Source organism: Mustela nivalis, assembly GCF_964662115.1.
Source record: "Mustela nivalis genome assembly, chromosome: 7".
Classification (NCBI taxonomy): Eukaryota; Metazoa; Chordata; class Mammalia; order Carnivora; family Mustelidae; genus Mustela; species Mustela nivalis.
The window spans coordinates 21,190,825-21,214,792 of NC_139026.1; the positions used below are offsets into that span (position 1 = coordinate 21,190,825).

General features: G+C 39.4%; 1 protein-coding gene and 1 long non-coding RNA gene across 20 annotated transcripts in view; one reads left to right on the forward strand and one right to left on the reverse strand.

Annotated features, from left to right (window-relative positions):
- Positions 1 to 23,968, forward strand: part of ANKS1B (ankyrin repeat and sterile alpha motif domain containing 1B) — a 1,113,310-nt gene that overhangs the window by 792,612 nt on the left and 296,730 nt on the right. For all 18 annotated transcript variants that reach the window (XM_082739199.1, XM_082739197.1, XM_082739179.1 and 15 more), the window contains one exon: positions 5,600 to 5,698. In XM_082739199.1, coding sequence (XP_082595325.1) covers positions 5,600 to 5,698 — 99 coding nt within the window. The remainder of the gene's footprint in view (positions 1 to 5,599; positions 5,699 to 23,968) is intronic.
- Positions 15,090 to 23,809, reverse strand: LOC309868959. 2 transcript variants are annotated; one of them, XR_014313905.1, is made up of 2 exons: positions 23,582 to 23,809; positions 15,090 to 15,230 (listed from the first exon to the last, which is right to left on the reverse strand). It is a non-coding gene; the product is annotated as an uncharacterized lncRNA (long non-coding RNA). The 2 variants fall into 2 exon arrangements; XR_014313906.1 differs by lacking the exon at positions 23,582 to 23,809 and adding an exon at positions 19,903 to 20,233.

Consider the following 23,968-nt stretch of genomic DNA (forward strand, 5'->3'; position numbering starts at 1 on the left):
GGTTGATATCAAATTGACTCAAAGCCTTTATAAAAGCTAAGAGGTATGTTATTCCACGAACATTATATATAGTTTTATGCCACAACATTATTTATGCTGTAAAAAATATTAAAAATAATCCAAAATATGTGTTTCCCTGTGTGTGAGTTTGCAAGATCTTGCTATCATTCTATTATACAAATATTCTGTTTTAAATATTTCGGGCCACACAAATTGTGGAGAAGAATCTAGTTTAGTTAATTATTGAGCAAAAATAATTTTTTCTCCAAATTGACAGAGTCCTATCAATTTTTTCAGTCTTGGACTGAAGAGAGAGAATAAATAACATCCAGCTTAAGGTTATATTAAAAATAAACAAGTTCCCTGTGGTCCTTAAATATGTTTCCCTAGCATCTGTAGGGATTTATTACATATAATAGGCAACATGAAGGAACATTTGCTGAATGAATCTGATATGGAATTGAGGTTATGAAAATAAGAGGACTTTTCAAGCTGGAGTTCTGAGAGACAGAAGTGATCAGATCAGTGATCAGAGAAGATCAGTTTAGATATTTTTGAGAGAAGAATTCAATAAGTAGCTATTATATTTCTCATAGAGCATTAAGAACAAAATACTACTTTTGATTCTATTTGGTCAAATTGTTAGTTTATCACAGCTGAAAAAAAATCCAGTAATACAAAATATTCTCCCTAGGGTCAGAGAAACTTGAGTTTCAGCTCTCAGAGCATAAAATATGTTATTTTTTCCCCATTCCATGATTTAAGAAAGCAATAAAGACCCCTGGATTAGATATTTCTTGTCAGTAAAAGGACAGCTATTCTAAAAAACACTGTCTTGGGCCTTTGATCCTTCTAGTAAGTCATTAACTAAGCAACTTTATCTGCTGATTATTATTCCCTAAGTGCCTTGTGCAATGTGCCTGGTAGTGTGCTAAGAAAATAAGAAATTACTCCTTGATTTGATTTGTCATTTTGATAGCATAGATTTCTAGTCCCATAAGAAACACTAATGAAAATAGAACTGCTACTAATTTGTTTTAATGACTGAAAAATTAGAAGAAAATTTGCTAAACATCCTCAATTTTATGTTCATGAACTTTGACTAAGAAGCACATCAATTATATCCTGAGGATGACTCATGAGTATTTCTGACTCCCTGTTCTGATTCCCTATCAGTCCCCATTTTTTTCCTTATGTGATTCAACTACCGTTTCAAAAGAAATGCCTTTAATTGTGGAAAAGCACTGTCTAACAAAATTTTCTTTGATGACAGAAATCTTCTCGTTTGTGTTGTCCAGTACTGTAGACACCAGCCTCCTGTGGCCAACACATTTTTGAAATCTGGTTTGAAAAGAATCAACTAGATATGGCAATTGAGACATCTTTCTCAACATTTGGCAGAGAAACTCTATGGAGTTATTGTGGTGGGTTGAGGAGTAAATGGGAGATAGGAAGTACACACAGCATGCATACTAGGGATGAGGGGGTAGACAGTACAGTGTAGTAGTTGATTAAGCAAAAGATACACATCATGGAGCTCTACTCCAAAAACCTTTGATCTGGCAGTCATGTGAAAAAGGAAAGAGAGAGAAAGCCAGAGTTTACATTCAGCTATTACTGAAGGGGGTAAAAAAAGATAAGCTGTGATATTTCTAACATTTAGTAAAGGCAAGTCATAACATCAGAATAAATTCCAGCTTCCCAGGAAGAATGGAAATGTTTATTGTCTTTGATGGCACATCTGTTACCCAAGTGCAAATGAAATGGTTAGTTGTAAGATTTGAGACATTTGATTTTTTCCTGAAAGGCTTCCTGTAAGAAGCCTTGATATTACAGACTGAAGGCATTCTGTCATTTCTTTTAATAATAAATGTTATAAGTTCCTACTTAATACTGAGATTAATTTGTCCCCCCAAAAAGTGCATTCTTGTATTTCTCTATAATTACAATTGATCCTTGAACAATGCAGGGATTGAGTGCTGGCCACCCCCCCACCCCCGCTGCCCCATGCAGCCAAATATCTGCATATAATTTTTGTCTCCCCCAAAATTTAACTACTGATAGCCTACTGTTGACAGGAAGCCTTTGTAATAACAAACAGTCAATTAACACATATTTTGTAAATTACAAATATTATATGCTGTATTCTTACAATAAAGTAAACTAGAGAAAAGAAAATGTTACTAAGAAAGTCAAAAAGAAGAGAAAGTAGATTTGCAGTATTGTATTTATTGAAAAAAAAAAAAAGTTTAAGTGGACCCACACATTTCAAACCCATGTTGTTCAAGGGTCAACCATACTTCTTAAAGCTAACTTTAGGTTGCAAGCTCTGAAACACTAAAATGTCATTGCAATGTAAATGTAACTTCAAACTATACAATCTATATTTACATATAAGGATACAAATTGAAAGTTAGAAATTACTGAAATCATAGCATTTTAGAACTGAATGTGTATTCATTGAACTGCATTTTACGGGTGAGGACCATGAGACCTAGAAATAATATATGACTTAGCTAAGTTTACCCAAACAAGATTCGGACCCAGATCTTTAGACTCCAAGCCTGGTTGGTGTTTCAAAAAAAGACTGGCTAGATGATGCACCAGGATATTTTTGGTATCTCTATATATTGCAGTAAGAGAGAAAATAGAAAATTTCTAACAGCATGCCTCATTGGGGACAGAGAATCCTTTTCTTTACATTTCCACAATTAGTACCATTTCCCCTTGGGCACATTCTCACCATTTGCACTGTGCTTCCCAAATTTTCACTCATTTTTCAAAAGTGTTTGGTAATTATTCCATATGCTAGGAAATTTGACCCAAAGAGAAGATGTCTAACTTCCCTACAATTTTTCAAAAATGTTCCTCCTACTGAAGGTAGAGAAGATGGTATATTGGTAGTTTAGAAGAACAGTGGTTTTTTTAAGGATTTATCCTTCAAATAATTTCAGTATTCAAATTTTCAGGATTACCTGTAGATAGTAGGTATCTATAATTACTAAAGCAGAAGATACACTGACAGAAGACAAGCACAGACACCCCAAGGAATGTGTGTGAGCTGATGTTGTGGGTTGTTAATTTAGCCCATAGAAAACCTGATAATGATCTAGCACATAGACAGACAAAGTTTTCTGTTTCTTGTTTGTTTGTTTGTTTTTTCTGTTTTTGTTTTTTAAGATCCTTCTAACTCCTTTTGGAAACCCTATAAAGACTAAAAGTCAAATACAGAATAGTATCATATATCCTACTCATGACATACTAGTCCATTTCTGAAAATAATAACGCTTTCTCAAAATGAGGCCATTTATATTCTTAGCCATGCTCTACTGTGTGCACAGAGTAATTTCTTGAGAGCAATGTTTCCTGTGGCATTTTGCCAACACTGGCTTTATTTGTTTTTCATTAGGCTTTTCATTATCATGCTGCTATATACCTGGATCGTTCTGCCTCCTCTGAGAAGGCCAGGGTAGCTTAAACATAGGAAGGATACCAGGAGTAGGTGGAATGTTTTTGTCCAGTGAATGCCCATTTTAAATCTCTAGCTATGGTACCATTCTTATGGCTTTAATCTTTCTAAGAACAATCAATTACCCATTTATAATGCAGTCTGATATTAAATTGTTCACATTCATCTCTTCTGTCCCTATACAGGGAAAGATACTAATCTCACTCTGTACCACACAAGACTGGCCCACCCTCCTTTATTACCTCAGGAAAGGCATCATGATTCACCCCCCATTGCCCAAGCCCGGAAGTACTGTGTATTCTGCATTTCTCCATCATTCCACATATTCAGTCACTGAGTCACACTTCTTGATAGTTTCGAACCCACTCATGTCTTTCTGTTTCCCATGACTACCACTACCTCAGTCTAAGCCCACATTGTCTCTACAACAACTGTACTAACTCCTAATGGTCTCCGTGCTCCCAGGATTGCCCTTTCGAATTCATTCTCTTTTGCTTTAAATATCTGTTGGTACCCATTGCTCTCCATAAAGATGTGTTCTGTAATTCCTACTCATAAATGTTTTTGTTACACATTAATAAGATAGTTTCATTTGTCCAGAAAAAGGAATGCTTCAAATTTTGAACTTCCTTATAGACCCCTCAATTTAAAGGGAAACACTAGCTTACAGACTACAAAAGACTAAAATTTAGGAACAAAATAAGCGATCTGTAAGTTTCTGTATTAGAATATTAATCAGAGGCATAAAAAAAAGTCATTGAAATCAAAGAATTTCAGAATTAGATTGGTTCTTGGAGATTGTATATCTCAACTTTGTCATTGTACAGGTAAAGGAACTGAGCCCTAGCCACTAAATTGCCCTAAAACTAAACTAAACTGATCTTTCTAAATTTGGAATCTCATATGTAATCCCTGTTCTTAAAAATCTGTCCATGGGGATGTCTGGGTGGCTCAGTTGGTTAAGCGGCTGCCTTTGGCTCAAATCATGATCCCAGGGTCCTGGGATCGAGTCCCGCATTGGCCTCCTTGCTCAGCGAGGAGCCTGCTTTTCCTCTCTGCTTCTGCCTGCCACTCTGCCTGCTTGTGCGCTCTCTCTTTCTCTCTGTCAAATAAATAAATAAAACTTGAAAAAAAAAATCTGTCCATGGCTCCTTGTTATGGTCAGGATGAAGTCTGAATTCCTCAGGCTGGTGTGCAATGTGCATATAGTCAGGCTTTGGCTTACCTTGACAGCCTTAACTTTTGTTCCTCTCTCCAACTCATCCAAGAACCCAGTGCTTCTGAATATGCTATGTTGTTTTTCACCCACGAGACAGTGTATGTCATTTCCCTGTGTCCTGCTCTGTTGAGTGCTAAGTCCTAACCATGCTTCAGATACCTGACCAGACATCACCTCTATGGAAAACATACACCCAGATCCCCTTGGAGTTCTCAAGCATGTGTCACCATCATAGCACATTCACAGCATTCTACCTGCCTTTGAAAATCTGTTTTACATCCCTGGACTGGAAAGAATAAAGGCAGTTGTGGGCAAGGACCTCCAAATTATTCATTGTTGTATCCCCATATCTTGATCAGATGTCTGGCATTCAGTATTTTAAGATTAATTATTAATTCCCACTTTTAACCAGCCTAGTATATTTCAATTTTTTAATCAGTCCTCCTCTCACAGTCTGTTTTCAGGGGAAGACTAAAAACCGATTCATTCATGTCAACATATAGGTAGGTCACTGAAGATCCTGAATGGCAACTCTTCTCAGAAGCATTTGCATTTTTAGGGGAATGGTTTTAGAACACAGGAATGAATCCCCAATGCAGATAACCCCATCATAAATAGTGAGCCATGACAGCATTTCTGAGAGGAAGGAAGCTTTCCTAGGACCTTCAACTCAGTCACATAGGTGACCTCCAACTTGCCCTCACCCTCACAGAAGAATGACTCTGTTTTTGTTTGTAAAAATCAGCTCACTTATTAGTTATTTTTCTCTGCATTAAATAAATCATTATTTACCCATGGTAATAAATAATAATAAATAATATTAATATATTAATAAATAATATAAATAATAAATAATCATTATTTACCCATGGTAAAAATACCTGATTTTAACATTTCTGGGTTTATTTCAGGGAAGCAATGTTATGGAAGATCAGGATTTGTTGGAAATTGGAATCCTTAATTCTGGGCACAGACAAAGAATTCTACAGGCAATCCAGCTCCTTCCAAAGGTAAGCAATGCTTTCTTGGCCTGGCCCCATGTACAGGAGTCTTCAGTCCAGATATGAAAGGGCTATTGGTACTTAGGACAACATCTCTACATATTGATGCAACTCCCAAAAGCGGTTCTTTTTGTAAGTCAGTCAGACTTACAAGACCACTGTGGGCCAAACTTGGCTTTAGGTGGATGACAAGAATGTCATACAGGACCAGCAGGGCACCTTCAGGGCTTCTCTTCAGTGCAAGTCCTTATACTGGTACAAACATCAGTCCAGGCCCCTCAGGTGACAGCTCAGGTACCAGAGGACAAGATCAATATTTGGTGGGTGTGGGAATGTTCCTGAATTAAAAGCCTGAATAAAGGCAGTTTATCTATCTCTTGTACACCCAATAGTCTTTGCCTTTAGGGGCAAGGGGTCTGCCTAATTATGAGTCATCACTCAAGGAAAACCAAAGTATCAAATCCCCATCAGGTATTTATAGCTCATGTATAAACCCTCTCAGTCTAGATGCAATTTGCAAGCCAACATATCATTTTAACTATAAGCCCTATGTTACCTAGCAACAGAGTTGACCTTCTGTTTCCAGATAAGGTCTCATAGGAACCTAAAGGAAGAGGTAGGATCTAAGCACTGGTCTTTAAGATATGTAGGACTTTAACTGATAAGGAAAAGGAAAGCATTTCAGGGATCAGCAGAAATCATATAAATATAAATATAAATATAAATTGCCAAAAGATTAAAGGAATAGTGACACTATGTGATTTAAAATGTAGTGGGATTTGCGCAACAGTGTGAATGTCCTCAATCACTGCCACCAAATTATACACTTAAAAATGGTTAAGGTGGTAAGTTTTGTGTTATGGTTAAAAATAAAAAAAAAAAACATAGATTTTTAAATAATTTCTTTAAAAAGAAAAAAAAATCCAGTGTGATTAAAACAATTAGAGAGCAGAGAGTACAGCCAGAGATAAAGCAGAAAAAGTAGATTGGGTCAGTCTGTGTCAGGCTAAAGAATTTGAAATTTGTTCTGTAGGCTCTGAGGAACAGACATGACTGGACTGCTTTAGGCAGTCAATTTTGGAGGCAGTATACAATTGGCATGAGAAGGAGGGAAAGTTGAAGTAGGGTCAACCAGCTGGGAAAAGATTCAGGGGGCAAGACTGAAAGCAGATGAAAAGTTAGACTTGCACCTAGATGCATGAACTTACCATATATTTTGTACTCTCCTTTGCTCTTTTCCTTCCTGATGAGGCTGTAATTTCTCCTCAGAACGAGAAAGATAAATATTAACCACTGTTTCTAAGGAAGTGATCTGATGAAATTTGCCAACTGACAGTGAACTGAGTGTCCACTGATAGAACCTTAACACTTTTGCAAATTCGAGGAGAGTTACGCATACAAAAGGAGTTTGATCATACAATTTTCTACAGTAAAAGAAAAAGAATAAAACAGCCTTAGAACTAAATCCAGAAGTAATTCTTATAAGTGTATTGTTCACCTCACTACTTTTGTATCTTAAAATATTGCTTCTTCAGCTAGTTTGCTCATTCTCTGTGAGGACTTTTACACTGCTATACCCCCAACACGGAGCCCAATGTGCAGCCCATGGTAGGCACTCAAATCCATAAGTGACTACCCTCTTGTCATAAGGCTGCCTGTCAAGTTAAGCTCAAATAGTTCCACATCACTTCCTTTGTGAAACTTTCCCTAAAATGGAACCACGTCTTTCACCTTGGTAATTATCACCTGGCCCAAACCAACCACCATTAAGTGGACTACCAGAGTAAGTTCTCTCTATCATCTGTAGGTTGGATTACTGGAGTCAATTTCTCATTGGTTCTCTCTAGCTTGGATAATTCCCAGATACCTAATCTCTGTCCTTGTTACCTTTCTTATCACTCTATATCTGAATTTCCACACAGCATCCAGAATGATCCTTCTCAAATGTAAATCAGATCATGGCACACCCTGTTTAAAATCTCCAGTGGCTGTCCTTCTCACTTAGAATAAAATCTTTATCGCAGCCTACAGAAGTCAATAGGATCTGGCCCCTTCCCACCTCCATGGCCTCATCTCTCACTCTCCCATTTTCCTAAACTCTAGTTATGTGGTTTCTTTTTGTTCCAGAATATACCAAGCTCATTTTTGCCTCAAGCCCTTTCCATACTGGTCTTTTTGCCTAGTAAAAAGACTTTTATTCAGATTTTCATACACTCGCTCCCATATATCATCAAAGCTCTACTCAGCTGCCATCTCCTCACTGAGGCCTTGATGACCTCAAAGTCATACTCCCCACATACCATCACTGTCTTCATATTACCCCATTTTAGTTTCTCCATGGCACTTCTGACTACCTTAAGTTATAGTATTTATGTGTTTGTTTTTTCCTTATTCTTCATCTCTTCCCCAAGATGCAGAGTCCATAAGCTCAGGGACCTTGACTATCTTGTTCCCTTCTATATACCCAGCCACTAGAGCAGTGGCAGTCACATCATAGGTGGTCAGAAATGTTTGTAGAAGGCAGTAATACACTGCTGCTTTCTTTCCTCTGAGGTTTGATAGCTCTGCCTGTTTTGAAGTTACTAAGATTCCACCACTTCTGCCATAGAAACATCCTGAAGGCAGGCAGTGTCAGATCCACCCTTGAATTTCCCAATGTGCTTAGCCCAATACATGCGCATTTAAAGAATGGAAGAATGAACAACTGAATGAATATTTTCCTCATGTTAATTCAAATATACATTTTTCAAGTCAAAAAGTGCTTCAATTTTAAGACATATCCATAATTGTGTATATGCCATTTGATAATGAGAAACAGAAGAACCTGATCTCAGAATTATTTGGAGAATAAATGGAGTGTTTATTTTTAAGACAGAATATCATTCCCATTAGAGAAAACAATATAACAGAAACAATACAAAATTAAGCCTTTATCAAGAGGCTGAAGCGAAAGTGCTTACTATGCACCCAAATGAGTAGAGAATATATAAAAACATCCAAACACGTGTTCATCAGCACAAACAGAATGTTATAATGCTACAAATTGATGCTTTGCCTTCTTAGGTAATGAGCCCAATCTTCAGATGGTTAATAGTGTAATTTTACTGCCAGCACATTCATTTGCATTCACTCTAACTTTGCACTGCCGCAAAAGGGACACAGTGTCTCTTTGTTTTGTTTATGCAATTTTAGTCTTCAGAATATCTGTGTTCTTCATCTGTCATGAAAAATATTCCATGATTGCTACCTGAAATCCTTTAATTAACATATTGTGTTTTGGAATCCCTAAGATTGTTCCTAAACAGAGAAAAGGTGGTTTGCTAAATGCAATCTTGATCTGTTAGCACACTTCAAAACATGTTTTTCATGCTTTATTTGTTATTTGTTGTTTCAAATTTCAAAGACAAAAGTTTATTTCTTTGGTAAGAATGGTTTTTCTGTAATATGCCCTTTTTAATATTGAAATATTCACCAGTGCAAAGGTCTGCATGTTCTTAAGTACATTTGATACATCCATCACATGGAATGTATTCCGTGTGTTCTAAGCATAGGCATAGTTAGAACAGTAAGCACATTAATTCCTCTCTTCCACTCATTGTTTCCCTCTGTCTTTTATAATGCTTGACCTTGAGTAGCAAAGCTCAATTATCCATTTTCTCCCAGTCTCCACTTTCCTCACCAACCCCAGTTCTGTCTTTCCTTAGGTCTAAAAGTTTTCCAGAACTTCTAAAGATCAGATTTCACCCTTTTCTCTCTTTAAGAAAGGAAACATACCAAAAGTTTCATGAGAAGGTGACTTGCTTTTTACTCCCCTAGAAACTGTAAGCATATTGGACTTCTTCTGTCCCCTAGACTTGGGAAAACAATCTGATTACTTATTTGAACACATCATTTACCTTTTTCCAGGTACGAATTCCATATGACCAAGTATTTGGATAATCCTCTAAAATCCTTTTAAAAAGGCATCATGTCTCTTATCCCTTGACAAGATAACACTTGGAAATCAGGAATTCAGAGCATTTTCATTTTAAATGTTTGCAAGACTTCCATCAGAACCCATTTGTCTGCCCTCTTAACCTCTCTCATCCTGAAGATATTCCAGCACACCAGCAACTTGTATGTCACATGCCCACTTCTTTTTCAACATTTTCTTTCCTCATATTTTTATGTTTTTTATCTTTGGATTTACTGAGTAGTGGTTTATTTTGCTCCTTTATTTTGCTCCTATCGATCCTTCAACCTATTTCGGTCTAACTAGTTCCTACGCTACCACCGCACACAAGGTTATCAGTAACCAGTAGGGAAGAAAGTCCATATGACCCTTTCCACCTTCACTGCACTTCAGCTTTAGTGAAGTTCCTATAGTCATGTCAGCTGTCAGCATTGTCTTCTTCTGGCGTCCTCATTACCTGGTCATCTTCCTGCCTCTCTGATGCTCTCTCTCCTCCCCTGCTCATTTTCCTCAGTTAAGTGGTGGAGTTCCTCAAAACTCAAACTCAACAATATTTGCTATCTAGTAACGGTTGTTATCACAGTACTCTTGATCATAGTACAGTTTCTGGTGTTCATAGTTTTCCTCCTCATTGTTAGCCTACTTCTTTTTTACTGCATAATGAACATTTACATTTCAGCTGCTCATTATTTCTAAGTTCAATTCAATTTAACTACTATTTGTTGGGCTACATACTTCCAATTATTTTTTTCACTGTACAACACTGAAAAACCTCTGGTTGGATTAAATTACCTCCTTTCCTAACCTCAGTTTGAGATTTGGGTTTTTAAAAAAAAGCACAGATATATCTGTTATTCCAATAGAAAAACAAGATTCAGTGTTAGTTATCTACTGTTATATAACAAGTTACCCCAAACCTTAGTGGCATATAAAAACAACATTTATTTTCTCAGAGTTTCTGTGGGCCAAGAATGCAGAAGCAGCTTAGCTGGATCCTTGGTTCTGGGTCTCTGGCAGGGCTACAGTCATCTCAAGACCCAAGTGGGAAGGACCTACTGCCTAGCTCACTCACATGGTTATTTATAGGAAGGATTCTGTTCCTCAGGGGTTTTTGGACTGAGGCCTCAGTCCTTCACAAGCTGTTGACTGAAGGTTTTCTTCAATTCTTTGTCATGTGGGCCTCACCATAAAGTACCTCACAACAGGCATCTGGCTTACACAGCACAGCAAGTGAGAGGACAAGAAAGAGCCAGGGAGATGGAAGTCACAGTCTTTGGTAACATGCCATCCTTTTGCCGTATTCTATTCATGAGAATCAAGTCACTAAATTAAGTTCACATACAGGAGGAGGTGTTTAGAGATGCAGTAAATTTCTGGAGGTGGGATCCCTAGGGGTCCACCACAGAAGTCTACTCACTGCAAATACACTTTATCATGGTCTACATTACAATCTAGTTTCCAGGTCTACATTTGTGGTTAAAGTGGAATAACCTACCAGTAATAACAATGAAAAGGACTCCTTTTATTTTCATCAGCCATCTTCATGGGACCGTGATATTCACAACTAGATGATTTAGAAGCCATATTTGCAATTGCCACTCAAAAAAGAGTTAGATGTGAGATAGCATGATATGATATAATCATACACAAATTAGAGACCCCAAAGATGTGCTAATTACACATAAATACTTCATGATCTAAACACCACTGATCTAAATGATACACACAAATCAGCAATCCCATAAAACATCATACATTTTTAAAACATGTTCTTTCTTCATCAGTGCCTCACTGCTGAAAGAAGATTATTTCCATCTATATTAGGAAAGTGAACTGGTCAAAGTCTATTAGACAGGACTTTTAGGGTGTTAGCAAACACCAAAGCTGGGGCACCTGGGTGGCTCTGTCACTTAAGTGTCTGACTCTTGGTTTCAGCTCAGGTCATAATCTCAGAGTCATGAGATTGAGCCCCACTTTGGGCTCTACACTCAGCAGAGAGTCTGCTAGGAATTCTGTCTTCTGCCTCTGCCCTGCCCCCTCCCTCAAATAAATAAATAAATATTTTATAAAATTAAAAAAATTAAAACAACCAAAGCTAGAAGTGGAAGGGATCATGTAACCTTAAGCCTGATCAGAACAAATAGATAAAAGCAACAGTTGACCAAAAAAAATCTTGTGAGCAGGATGTACAGATAAACTGACAGGGACTGAGAACTTAAACACTATTAAAGACAAGACAATATGGAGTGGTGGAAATTGTGGCAAACCATAGAATACAAACCCTGTCCCTCCAGAAATACCAGTTTTGTTTCAAAACAAAACTATATTACTAAAACAAATCACCAAGGACCAGAGTTAGTTATAGCTATTACAATGAGATCATGGATTATTTCAGAGCTCAAAAGGAGTACTATGGATGTGCCACTATCCCAGTTTGGCTTCTTGTCCGAAACTATGCTCTTAAAGATGCTAGTTCTTTCAAGTTTCTTAAAATTCAGATATGTATCAATTGTAGTCTTGATGGTTGATGAAGATGTGTATAAGCTTTAGGGGAAAAGTGTTTAACCAAAGTAATTTCTTTAAAAGTCTAGAAAAGAAGATTCAGTCTTACTTCCTATCACTTAGAAAAATGATAGACACTCCTTCCTGTGTCTTCTGCTGTTTTTCAGAAGGGCAATGGCAAACTGTAGACTGCAGGCACAGAAGTTCTCAAGGTACATTTGACAGTGTAACTTTTCTTTCTCCCCTGTCATCACTCACTCTCCACCTACCCTCATTCTTTTACTTGCATTTCTTTGTTTTTGCAGCTGGTCTTAAACGCTGTGCCACCCAGTGTTGATCTGCCACCCTATGAACATCCAGTTAAAGATAGACTTTTGAACACAATCCCATACACATACATGTACCGTTAGGATTAGGGGCCCTAACTTAAAGTTAATACACAATTGGACCCACGGTCTGACCCAAAGCATAGGGTATTCTTTTTCCTTTAAGTCTGGTCCTTGGTGAGTCAAATTGTGGTGTTCTGAGAGTCCTTTCAATTGCCATTCAGTTCTGCAGATGTCTTACGATTCTGTGACAAGCAAATAAGCTCATTGGATCAGACAGGTCAGTGTAAAAGCTTGCTTATTTCTCAGGAGAGGTGTTGGTGCCATTAGAGAACAGGGAAGGAAGACAGACTAACTGACCTTACAGCGAAAAACTTAGGTAATTGTATTACATAAATCTTAAAGTGACAGTAAATCATTCAGATCTTTTCTGTTATTTCTTAGCCTAGCAACCCTGATGGCCTACATTTTCCTAGAGTGACCTCTTCTCCCATGCCTCACATTTTCTGTTACATGTGGAGACCAATAACTAGTCTGTCGTTCAAGAGTACATCGGGAGAAGGAGGGGCTGGTGTTTATAAAGGTCTCTGGGCCCTCTGAAATGACAGAGCCCAGTATGTACAGAATACGAATTAGCGTAGCTGATTGGGCTGCACAAGTATTCCAAGAACTGCTGGGTGTGTGAGGAGTGCAGTCTTAGCATAATTTTTTATTATTTATTTATTTATTTATTTATATTGTGTTCTGTTAGTCGAGCCCTAGCATACTTACCGATGCTCTGTTCTAAGATTTTTCTGCAGTTTCAGAAACCAAGATGACTGCTGCAATCTTCCTAAGCTAAAGGGGAAAGATCTTTTAATGTTTTCTTTTAAATGAATTTATCTTGGAATAGTTTATTATGTAGACCAGAGAGCTAAAATATCATTTTTAATTATAGTCTTACCCCGCCCTGACCCGGTATTTACAGAGAAATAGGGGAGGAATTCTGCAAGTAATTAGGTTTTGATCTATTGCCATCCCCAGCAGCTGTCACCCTCAGTTTTGAGGAGTTCACCCCGATTTAATAAAGAACAATGGCCCCCTTGAAGTGCTACTGCAATCAGTAGTAATAGTAGAGGAACTCTGATACCTGGGCACTTTCCCTTCCTTACATAATTCTTCCAAGAAGATCACAATTTAGAGCTGCAAAAGACCTTAAAACATCCAGCTCAGTATCTCTCCTGAGACTTTCACAGGTGAGGAAACCAAGTGTAGGTCATATTAAATGACTTGCCCTGCGGCAGATTGTTTCTTAGTGACAGAAGTGGAGCTAAATCCCAAGTGTCTGTGCTCATGGCAAGTGCCTCCCAGGCGAATACTGTGTGATATCGGAGACCCAAGGCTCTGAGGACTCCTGTGTATTTGCAAGAGAAACTGTAAAAAGGACAGGAAAGGACCAAATGACTAACCATAAGAAAAAGAATTGTTTAAAATATTGGGCCTTTTCTTAAGTTTCAGGCTTAAAAGGTAGTTTTTGTAACTTCCCTATGTCTCTAAACTCTCTTTTCAAGACTGGAGGTGAAGGATTGCGCCAGGAATCCAAAAGCTCTAGAAAAGGAGGAAGGAGACACACAGGGGAAAGAAGAAAGGCAGACATAGACCATGTCAGCAGTCCAGTGACCCACTGGGTGTCAAACCACTTGTTTATCCATTCATCCGTTGAAGGGCATCTTGGATGAATGGATAAGGAAGATGTGGTCCATATGCACTATGGAGTATTATGCCTCCATCAGAAAGGACGAATACCCAACTTTTGTAGCAACGTGGACAGGACTGGAAGAGATTATGCTGAGTGAAATAAGTCAAGCAGAGAGAGTCAATTATCATATGGTTTCACTTATTTGTGGAGCATAACAAATAGCATGGAGGACATGGGGAGTTAGAAGGGGATTGGGGTATTTGGAAGGGGAGGTGAATCATGAGAGACTATGGACTCTGAAAAACAATCCGAGGGGTTTGAAGTGGTGGGGGGGTAGGAGGTCGGGGTACCAGGTGGTGGGTTTTATAGAGGGCACGGATTGCAGGGAGCACTGGGTGTGGTGAAAAAATAATGATACTGTTATGCTGAAAATAAATAAATTAAAAAAAAAAAAACACTTGTTTACCCTCAAAGGTGGCCTTCGGAAACCATTACTAACAGTAGCCACTGCTGTTTCAAAGAAGGAAAAGCATAATGGAATAAAATAATTGAACTAATCTTATTTATTTTCTTCCTTAATCTGGGTAGAGAGGAAGGGAAGATGGGCAAGAGGGAAAGGCACCCTAGGAGAGAATGAAGACACATCTTCCGAGCATTAAGCTCCATGGAGATGACATTTTTAGAAGAATCAGCCAGGAAGCAGCAGGGTGTAATGGTTGGGAACATGGCCAGACTTCCTAAGTTTGATTTTACCTATTTAGTAGGGGTGTTGTGAGATTTAAATGAGTCAATATTTGTAAAATACTTAAAATGGAGCCTGGCATATCCTATGTGCTATATTTATGTTTACTAAATAATTTTTTTAAAAAACTTGAAGGTGAACCAAGAAAAAAAGTGAGGTTCCTTCATCCCATTAAAAATTACTTCTCCAGGCATACACAATAGACAAAATGAATCTCCTTTTATTCATTTCATAGATCTATTATGAAATATCTACTGCATGCCAGGTACTCTTCTAGGTGTTGAGGAGTTGATGTTAGGAAACAACACGTACAAGGTCATGGTCCTCTTGTAGCTTACATCCTAGAGAGGGGTGCAGACAAAAAGAAGTAAACAGATGTAATCTCAAGTAATGATAAGTATTATAGAAAAATGAATTAAACAGGGAGTAGACAGAGTGAAGAGGATATACAAATGCATTTTAATCGTCCGTAGGCCGACTAAGATTCACACCCAGGCAGTTAACCTGAGGTTCTTTACCACCTCACTGTGTTGTCCAAACACTGTATTTCAAAGCACGAGAAGTACACTAAGGAGATATTGAAATGACTAAGCTAAATATTCCAAGCAAGACACCCTCAAAGACCTTGGCAAACATTAACTCTCATCGGCTTTCAAGTTAACCTAATTTAATCCTAGTTTAGCCACTTGGGCAAGTTGTTCAATTCTGTAGTCCTGTTTCCTCATCAATGAGAAGGAGATTGTGGCAGAACCCACCGTGTTAGATTGTGGTGAGCACTAAGGTTAGAAATCCCTAGGAAATGCCTGACATTTAGAAGCACTAAATTAATAGTAGGAATAACCACTTATAATTGTTCAGTAATGCTCATTAACAAAACTCAATGAATTTTTGCCATTGCTCTTGCCTTGGGCCACACAGTAACAGAATGGACATACTTCTTAATAAAAGACTCTGGCTAAAAACGCCCATGACTGTGTTGTGCTGTGAGCTTTCCATTCTTACTTGTGGACTTCTCACAGAGCAAATTATACATTCTCTAGATAAGAAGAGGTCCAAACTTTTGAATCTGGTCATCATCCACTAAATTAATTATTGTTTTTCCTGCATTTAGGATTATTGTTTAACCCATCAAGAGCTAGAAGCAAAGTTGTCTAAAATCATAACTAGGGCCTTCCTAGCTAAGAAATTAAATGAATAACATAATACTGAGAGGGCATCCTGCCTGCATCTCTTACGGGTAATGTAATCAGTTCTGTGCACTAAATGGCAAGTCACAGAGGGGTAGGTACAGAAAGTACTTTGAACAGCAAGGGCTCGATAAAGATGTGCAACATAGGATGGCACAGAAGTGAACCGAGAAGCTGAGTGGACAGACCTTGACAGTGCAGTCCCAGTAAATTGCTAAAGGCATTGTGATTTCACAGAAAAGCAAAACTATGTAAATTCATGGAAGAGGTCTAAAAGAACATACCTGGGGCACCTGGGTGGCTCAGTTGGTGAGGCATCCAACTCTTGATTTTTGGCTGGTGTCATGATCTCAGAGTCATGGAGTGGAGCCCCAGTTGGGGGCTCCACACTGAGTGCAGAGTCTGCTTGAGTTTCTCTCCCTCTGCCCCTCCGCCTACATGCGCACACACGCTCTCTCTCTCCCTCCCCCTCTGTCTCTCATGTAAATAAAACTTAAATAAATTAATTAAATAAATAAATAAACATATCCACCATTTTGAATGCCCCATCCCCATCTTTAACATATAATTAAATTAAGCACTAACTTAATAGTTGAATATAATTTAGCTGTATTTCTTTTTTTTTATGTTTATTTATTTATTTGAAAGGCAGAAATCACAAGTAGGCAGAGAGAGAGAGAGAGGTGGAAGCAGGCTCCCTGCTGAGCAGAGCCTGATGCAGGACTCGATCCCAGGACCCTGAGATCATGACCTGAGCTGAAGGCAGAGGCTTTAACCCACTCACCCACCCAGGTGCCCCTTAGCTGTATTTCTTATTTTTTATCAATAGCATCCAAGTGAGAAGTTCGTGTTCAATTATGTCTACAAGTGCATTGAGCATCTACTTGTGTTTCAGACACAATGCAAGGAGAAAAAAGATGAAATTACACATTATCTGCCTTCTAAGAGATTACAGTCTAGCAAAGGAGGTTGAACCAATATCCAAGTGATTTTAATACAAAGCAGAGCATGAACGAGCTATAATAAAAGTAAAAATACAAGCTCTGGATGTTAAATGTAAAGGGAAGGTCTCTTATGTACAGGAAATCAGGAGAGGATTCCTGGAGGAGGAGGCAGATGAATCAAGAAGCTATTCTTATGCACCTTCAAAACTCCTTTGCTATGGGGAATTTTGAGATAGGCTCATGATACTCTGAGGAGAAAGTGACCCAAAACATTTGCTTTCTTGTTCAGGCAGATAGATATGCTGTTTGTTTCTCATTTGTAATAACCATTCTCTGAAATACAGCCCGTACCATTAATCCAGCTATGAGTTTCATCCATCACTTTGCCTTTTGAGCTACAAAAAGTCAAATACTTTGAACCCTAACAGATACCTACACTCAGCTTCAGTGGAGCAGGCTTAACTAGCAACAGAGTTAATATTCTCCTACCCTAAGCTAAGCGCTTTTTTGTTACCTGTATTTCTTGGTGATTATTTTCTTTGTTGGTGATCAATGAGATTTTAGATTTCCGTCTTTTGACTCTGGGTTCTAATCTGCTGGTTGATCTGTAGACCCACAACAAATACACTAGAACAACATAAGAATCCACATTGCCCAGGACGTTCCTGAGCATACTCAGAAAGACACTGCAGGCAAACAGTTGGCTGTGTTTAACAGCCAACACTTGAACAAAAATCTTCTGTGTGCCAGGCACTGTTGTAGATACTATTAGGCTAACTCCACAGTTACTCATTTAAATCTTAAAATTAATTAATTCTATCTCTCACAGTTGAAGAAACTAAGGCACAGGAAAGTTAAGTAGCATTCCTAGGCCACGCAGTTAGTAAGTGGCTGAGTCCGGGCCAGAACGAGGCAGCCTGGCTCCAGAATCTGTGCTCTCAGCCTCTATCACCCGAGCTTCCCATGCCTTTGCTCTGTGGATAGCCTGTCAATGCCTCCACCTTTAGACAAGTGACTAGCTATTGTCCTCATCTTCTATAGATCTAACACATTTTATTTTAAAAAGGAGTTCAACTTTTTTGTTTAAGTTAAAAGATTACTACTGGTCTTATCGGAGAAAGTGAGTACTCAGTAAACTGTCAGATTCCTTCCTTCTTGTCTTCCAGAGCAAATACATGTTAGCTTTATTCATTGTATAAATTTGTAATGGCATAGTGCTACATGGATATATTTTAGATGAACTTTAAGGTTATTATTTATGAACACCAGAGTCCCAACAGCTTAAAAGCTTTTTCTTCAATGCATCACCAATTTTAACCCTCAGTGGCTTCTTTACTCAGAGGCCACTGTTTGTTGGGAAATGGTTGTATTGATGATTTTCTAATACGATGAGGTAAATGTATTGCAGAAATTTTTGAATGTGAAATTTTCTTCACAAATGTATAAGAGATTATTGTGTAGATGTAAAGATTGATTTCCCTGCCTTTCACCTCTGGGGCTCAATTACATCATCATCTATAAACATTGCTGGTGTCCACTTTTGACAGAGTACTTTTCTAAGTGCTACTGATGTAGACACAAAGCAACAATTGACCTTACATCGCAAGTCCTTAGCATACCCGGCAGGATTGGAACCAGATGAAGGGATAGGGCAACTCCAGACACATAATGTCTGCAAACACCCACATGCCCAGATGTTCCTCATTCAATCAGACTGTAGTTCATTTTGGCCCTCTGCGAGCTTCAGAGATGAGGACACAAAACGGGATAATATTTGGTCCCTGCCTCGAGGAGTTCTACCTACATTTAGGACACAAATATGTCAAAAACTAAACCATTATGTGAGGAAAGAAAACTGCTACAGAGGAGGGAAAAGCTAAGTACGTGAGGTTGAAGGAAGGTTTTTTGGATAGGTAGGTGATGTTTGAGCTGAATCTCAAAGAATTATTAAGTATTTTTATTTATTAAGTATTTTTATTAAGTATTTTTCCCTAAATAGAGCACGGAGGGAGTCACTCCAGACAAAGAATGCTACCTGTGTTCCTGCTAGATCTAGAGACAGAAAGGAGAAATGGATGCCTACATTCGTCCATTCTGTCTCTGCGTGTGTGTCTTTTGTGCATGCACACTCACTTTCACACACACACACACACACACACACACACACACACACATTCTTTCCCCATATATGAACCTCAAGAGAAACGACAGAAGAGAATCTTCCCAAATTTTTCCACTCAAGTTTCTTCTCTTTTCTGGAACTTATAAAAACACTGGCGCTTAATTATTTTCTTACATTCAAATATATATCCAAGGAAATTACATATTCCTGGAAGGAGGGAACCTTAGTCCCTTTTGTATTTTGATAATGCCTAGGATGATGTGACATATATATTTTGTGCATAAAAATTATTGTTGAATTAAGTAACTAATAACTACTAAAACTGTTGGTAAGAGCTGACTCTCTACTGAGATTTCACACAAGCACAGCTGAAAATTCAATGCCACTCCAATGTCTGAGGTAATTAAAAATTCTGAACTGACCCACAAAAATCTTAGACTATGAGGCTAGAAACATTTTTATAAGGACCAAGATATTGTTTATTGTGACCACCAATGGTAGTGACATAGTTCTTAGATTATTCCCTCACTATAAATATAAAAGGATTCTCAGCAACTCCAGCCAGTGTTTCAAAATGGGGTTATAATTCTCTATGTATCCTAAACCTTACTGAGATCCCTCCTAATGGTTTGTTCTGGGTGTCTCACATCACATGTGCACCATTAACCAGACCACTCACTGACCATGTGACACCTGCTGTCTTCGGCCTCTCTTGCTCTCGCTTATCACCAAAGCTTGAAGCAGTGCCACCACGACTCACCAAAAGTGCTGTCAGTGCTGTCAGTATCCGCTAAGGGTGCCAGATCTGCCATTAATGACGGCCAAAGCCGGCTTCATAGCTGCAGGTGCCCAGCGTGTCAAAGGTACTGATGTTTGCGCTGCTGGCTGCAGTGCCCAGGATCTTCTCATCAGAAGCGCCTTAGCCAGTGCCAACTGAATGTTCTGCCAGTGCCACTGAAGCCTGCCAATGTGGGCACCATCACCAAGTGCTGGTGCCCAATGTTGAGGGCACCAATGTCTAAAATACAGCACCATCTCTGCTTGCTGATGAAGTTGCCGGGGCCAATTATGCTGACTCCTTTTGTTCCCAGTGTCCCAAAAATGTTTCATGATGCAGCTTTTTTATTGAGGCTTCTTCTTCTTAAGGCTGATCCATGGGAGCTAGTCCAGGGCCTAGTCAGAGTGCCAGATCCTGAAAACCATTCAGAATCGAACATTCCCTATGACACTTGTCTATTGTCCTTTGAATCATAAACATATGCATTGGCTGCCTTCTTTGAGCAGAAGAGTCTTTTGAGGACTCTGAATTCCTCATGGAAAACAGACCCATGCAAGACCAACCCTGCCAGTTATCCATACATTCCCACACGTGAAAGGTGAGTTTGGATCTATTCAAGTTGCCGTCAAGAAGACAGATTCACAGCCTATGTTAGAGAACAAGGAACATTTTACTTTGTGTTTCAGAAAATCATTTAGAATCTGACCGCTTCTCACCACCTCTACTCTAGCACCTGTCCAACCCATTAGCCTCTTTCTCCTGCATTACTTCCACAGCCTCTGAGCAGTCTCCCTCCTCCTAACTCTTGCCTCCCTAGGAACTATTCTCAACACAGCAGCCCGTGACTGCACTGAAACATAACCTAAACCATGTCACACTTCTGCTCAAATTCCTGCACTGGCTCCCTCTTTCTCTCCAAATGAAAGCCAGAGCCTCCCAATACCTTCAGAGCTTTACTTTCCCCAGCCCCTGACCACCTCTCTGACCTGCTCCCCACCCCTCTCTTCCCACACACACTGCTCTAACCCCTGGATTGTTATTCCTTGAACAGACAGCAGTCTCACTCCTTCCTGAGGGCCCTTGCCTTTCCTGGTCTCTCTACTTGGCATCTTGTCCCCTGATTGCCAGCACACCTCTTTACCATCCTGAAAGCCCTGTTCAAATCTTGCCTTCTGAGTGAAGCTTTCCCTAACCAGCCTGTTCTCCTGCACAGACCCCGACCACTCCACAGGCACTCTCTAACACATCAAATTCTCCTGCTCTACTTTCTCTTTTTCTTTGCGCAGCACATCAGTTTCTGACATAATTTCCTTATTTCCTATGGTTTGTTAATCATGATTGTCTCCCCCACTAGAGCGTAAGCTCCGTAATGACTGGCACTTTTACATGTTTTTTGACGGATGCATCCAGAAGAATGGTAGGAACTAGTAGGCATGTGGCAAGTATCTGAGTGAATAAATGAATGAGTAGATGAGTGAATGGGTGGACGGATAGATGGATGAATGGACGTGTGGTAGGTCTCCAATTCTGCAATTCCTGTACTAATTTTTGGCCACTGTCTGAATGATATCCTTCGTACTTCCCTACCCAGGCAGAACATGTTACTCATTTGTATGCTGCTAACTTTGGTTTTACAGTACATCTATCTGTTTGAAGTACTTCAGTGGGTGACGTGATTATGCTCTGAGAAAGGACATGGTTTTTAAATATCAAATAAATAGAATTGGCATTCAGAACATTCATTATTTTCTGAAGACTCAAGTTTGGGGAATTTTTTTTTGTTGAGACTAATAACATGCAAACAACTTTCCTGACTGATAGTAGCATTTAAAATTTCTGTTCTAAGAGCAGAGCAGTGTGCTACATAACCACTGGATATCTACACGAATGTCAGCAGATATGTATTGTCAGTGGGAAAAAAGTGATCCTCTGCCTTTCTCTAAATATAATTCCTATCACTGGTGGAGCTTGAAAACGTGAATGATGGTGAGCATTGTACGACACCTTATTCTAGTTGCAGTAAATCCCCTTCATCTTTAATCTGAGCTCTTGTTTTGTAAAGATCTTTGCAGCCAAGAACTACATCAAAATAAACGGTGATATTTAACAAAAGGATCTAGGATCAATATTATCGAAACAAGGATTTTACAAATGAAAAGATGGTACAAACATGTTCTTTTACTGAATTAAAAAAAAAAAAAAGAAAGAAAAGTTTGGGCGTTTGGGTGGCTCAGTGGGTTAAAGCCTCTGCCTTCGGCTCAGGTCATGATCCCAGGGTCCTGGGATCGAGCCCCGCATCGGGCTCTCTGCTCAGCAGGGAGCCTGCTTCCTCCTCTCTCTCTGCCTGCCTCTCTGCCTACTTGTGATCTCTGTCTGTCAAATCAATCAATCAATAAATAAAATCTTAGAAAAAAAAAAAAAAGAAAGAAAAGTTTTACCAAAATCTTCAGAGTGAAGTGCAAAAAAAATCATTCAGCATGACCATGTTTACATCTGTGCTGAGCGGCAGATCTATTGATCTCTTCACCACAACCCCATGGTTCTTATCTGGCAGGTAACTGCCTGGTTCTCAGTGATGCTGCCTATGGTAGGTACTCCGTGCATGCCTGGAGATGAAGCTGTAAATAACCATGTCTGACCGGCAGTCCACTCACACTGCTTGCAAAGCAATAAGGAGACGACGGTGTCCTTGTTGCTGTTATCATTTTGGTTTTCCTACCATGATTTATAGGGCTTCTCTGTTTCAGCAGCTTTACTTCTTTAACTTGTGGTGAGTCTGGTACCTGTGATCAAAAGGGGTGCCCCTAACCCCGATGGCTAGAGGCTGGACTAGTCTGGCTAGTGCTTCTACTTCATTCACTAACCTACTCTCCCGTGCTACTGGGAGGTGATCGCCCGTGTCTTGAGAACATTTCTTATTTATGTACCCTTTGTTGTCTGCTGCTTCACTTCCGGTTTACTCCATGGCTTAAGGCTTGTCAAAAGGAGGGAAATGTCAGGGCCCCTCTGGGCTAGACTTCAGTTTGTTTCTTTTATTCATGAAATAGAAATCACAGGGTATTAAGAGACAGTGCCTTGTCCAAAGCACTTTACCTTTATTCCCCCAAAATGTCGTGCAGAGTAATATCCAGCTGTGACTCCTTCACTGCTCCTGCCCTGTCTATGCCTAAAGCTGGGAGTCTTCAGTGTCTGAACACTCTAAAGACCCCATGTCGCAAGGTTCAGTGGCTGCCGGGAAAAAATACAGACATTACCGTCATCTGCAATTGTTAAGTCCGTAATGACATCCAAACACAATTTGCTTACAAAGCTCTGAGGGTTTAAGTGTCTTCTGATTCTTTTATAGAAAATGTATCCACAACAGAGTATGATTGTAAACAAAGGGTCTTGGAGCAGCATATCTGTACATGTTCATCTCCCTCCCCTGCCATAGATGGACACCTGGAGACCCATCACACCTCATTTCCTAACAATAGTCACGGTGCATTAGTCCTTTCAGTTCCCACAGAAGGAACCTCATTACACAGGGTACCCAAAGGCTCAGGCTGCATAAAGGGTATTTTCCCAAAGACCACCTAAAACCCCTCACAAATGAGATAACGCACGTGAGATCACTTTGAGATCTTCAAAGTCTCATGTGATTGTGAGGTGACATTCTTACCGTTAATAGTCCTATCCATTCTGTAGACGTATCTCTCCCAGCCAAGTTGCACTACAATAGCACTCAGATGGTGGTGGATAGACTTTCTTCTGGGGCCCCGTGATCAGTGGATCTGCCTTTCTCTTTCACTTTCATGTTCAGTCAGTCTTTTAAGAGCCACTGATGAAACAGCGCAGTGATGTCTAAGCCCAGGTCTCAAAGCCTATAGGAGATCTGATCCTCATACTACCCGACAGACCTGCATTTGGACTTGGCAGCCCACTGCCTGCTGGCACTGCTTGTCCTGGTTTATTTTCAGGGCTGCTGTTAGTCCGAGTCTTGGGTAGCAGCAGGACAGAGCAGAAGAGGCTAGAACAAGGAGCAGGAGTAGAGGGAGGCGCCTGATGA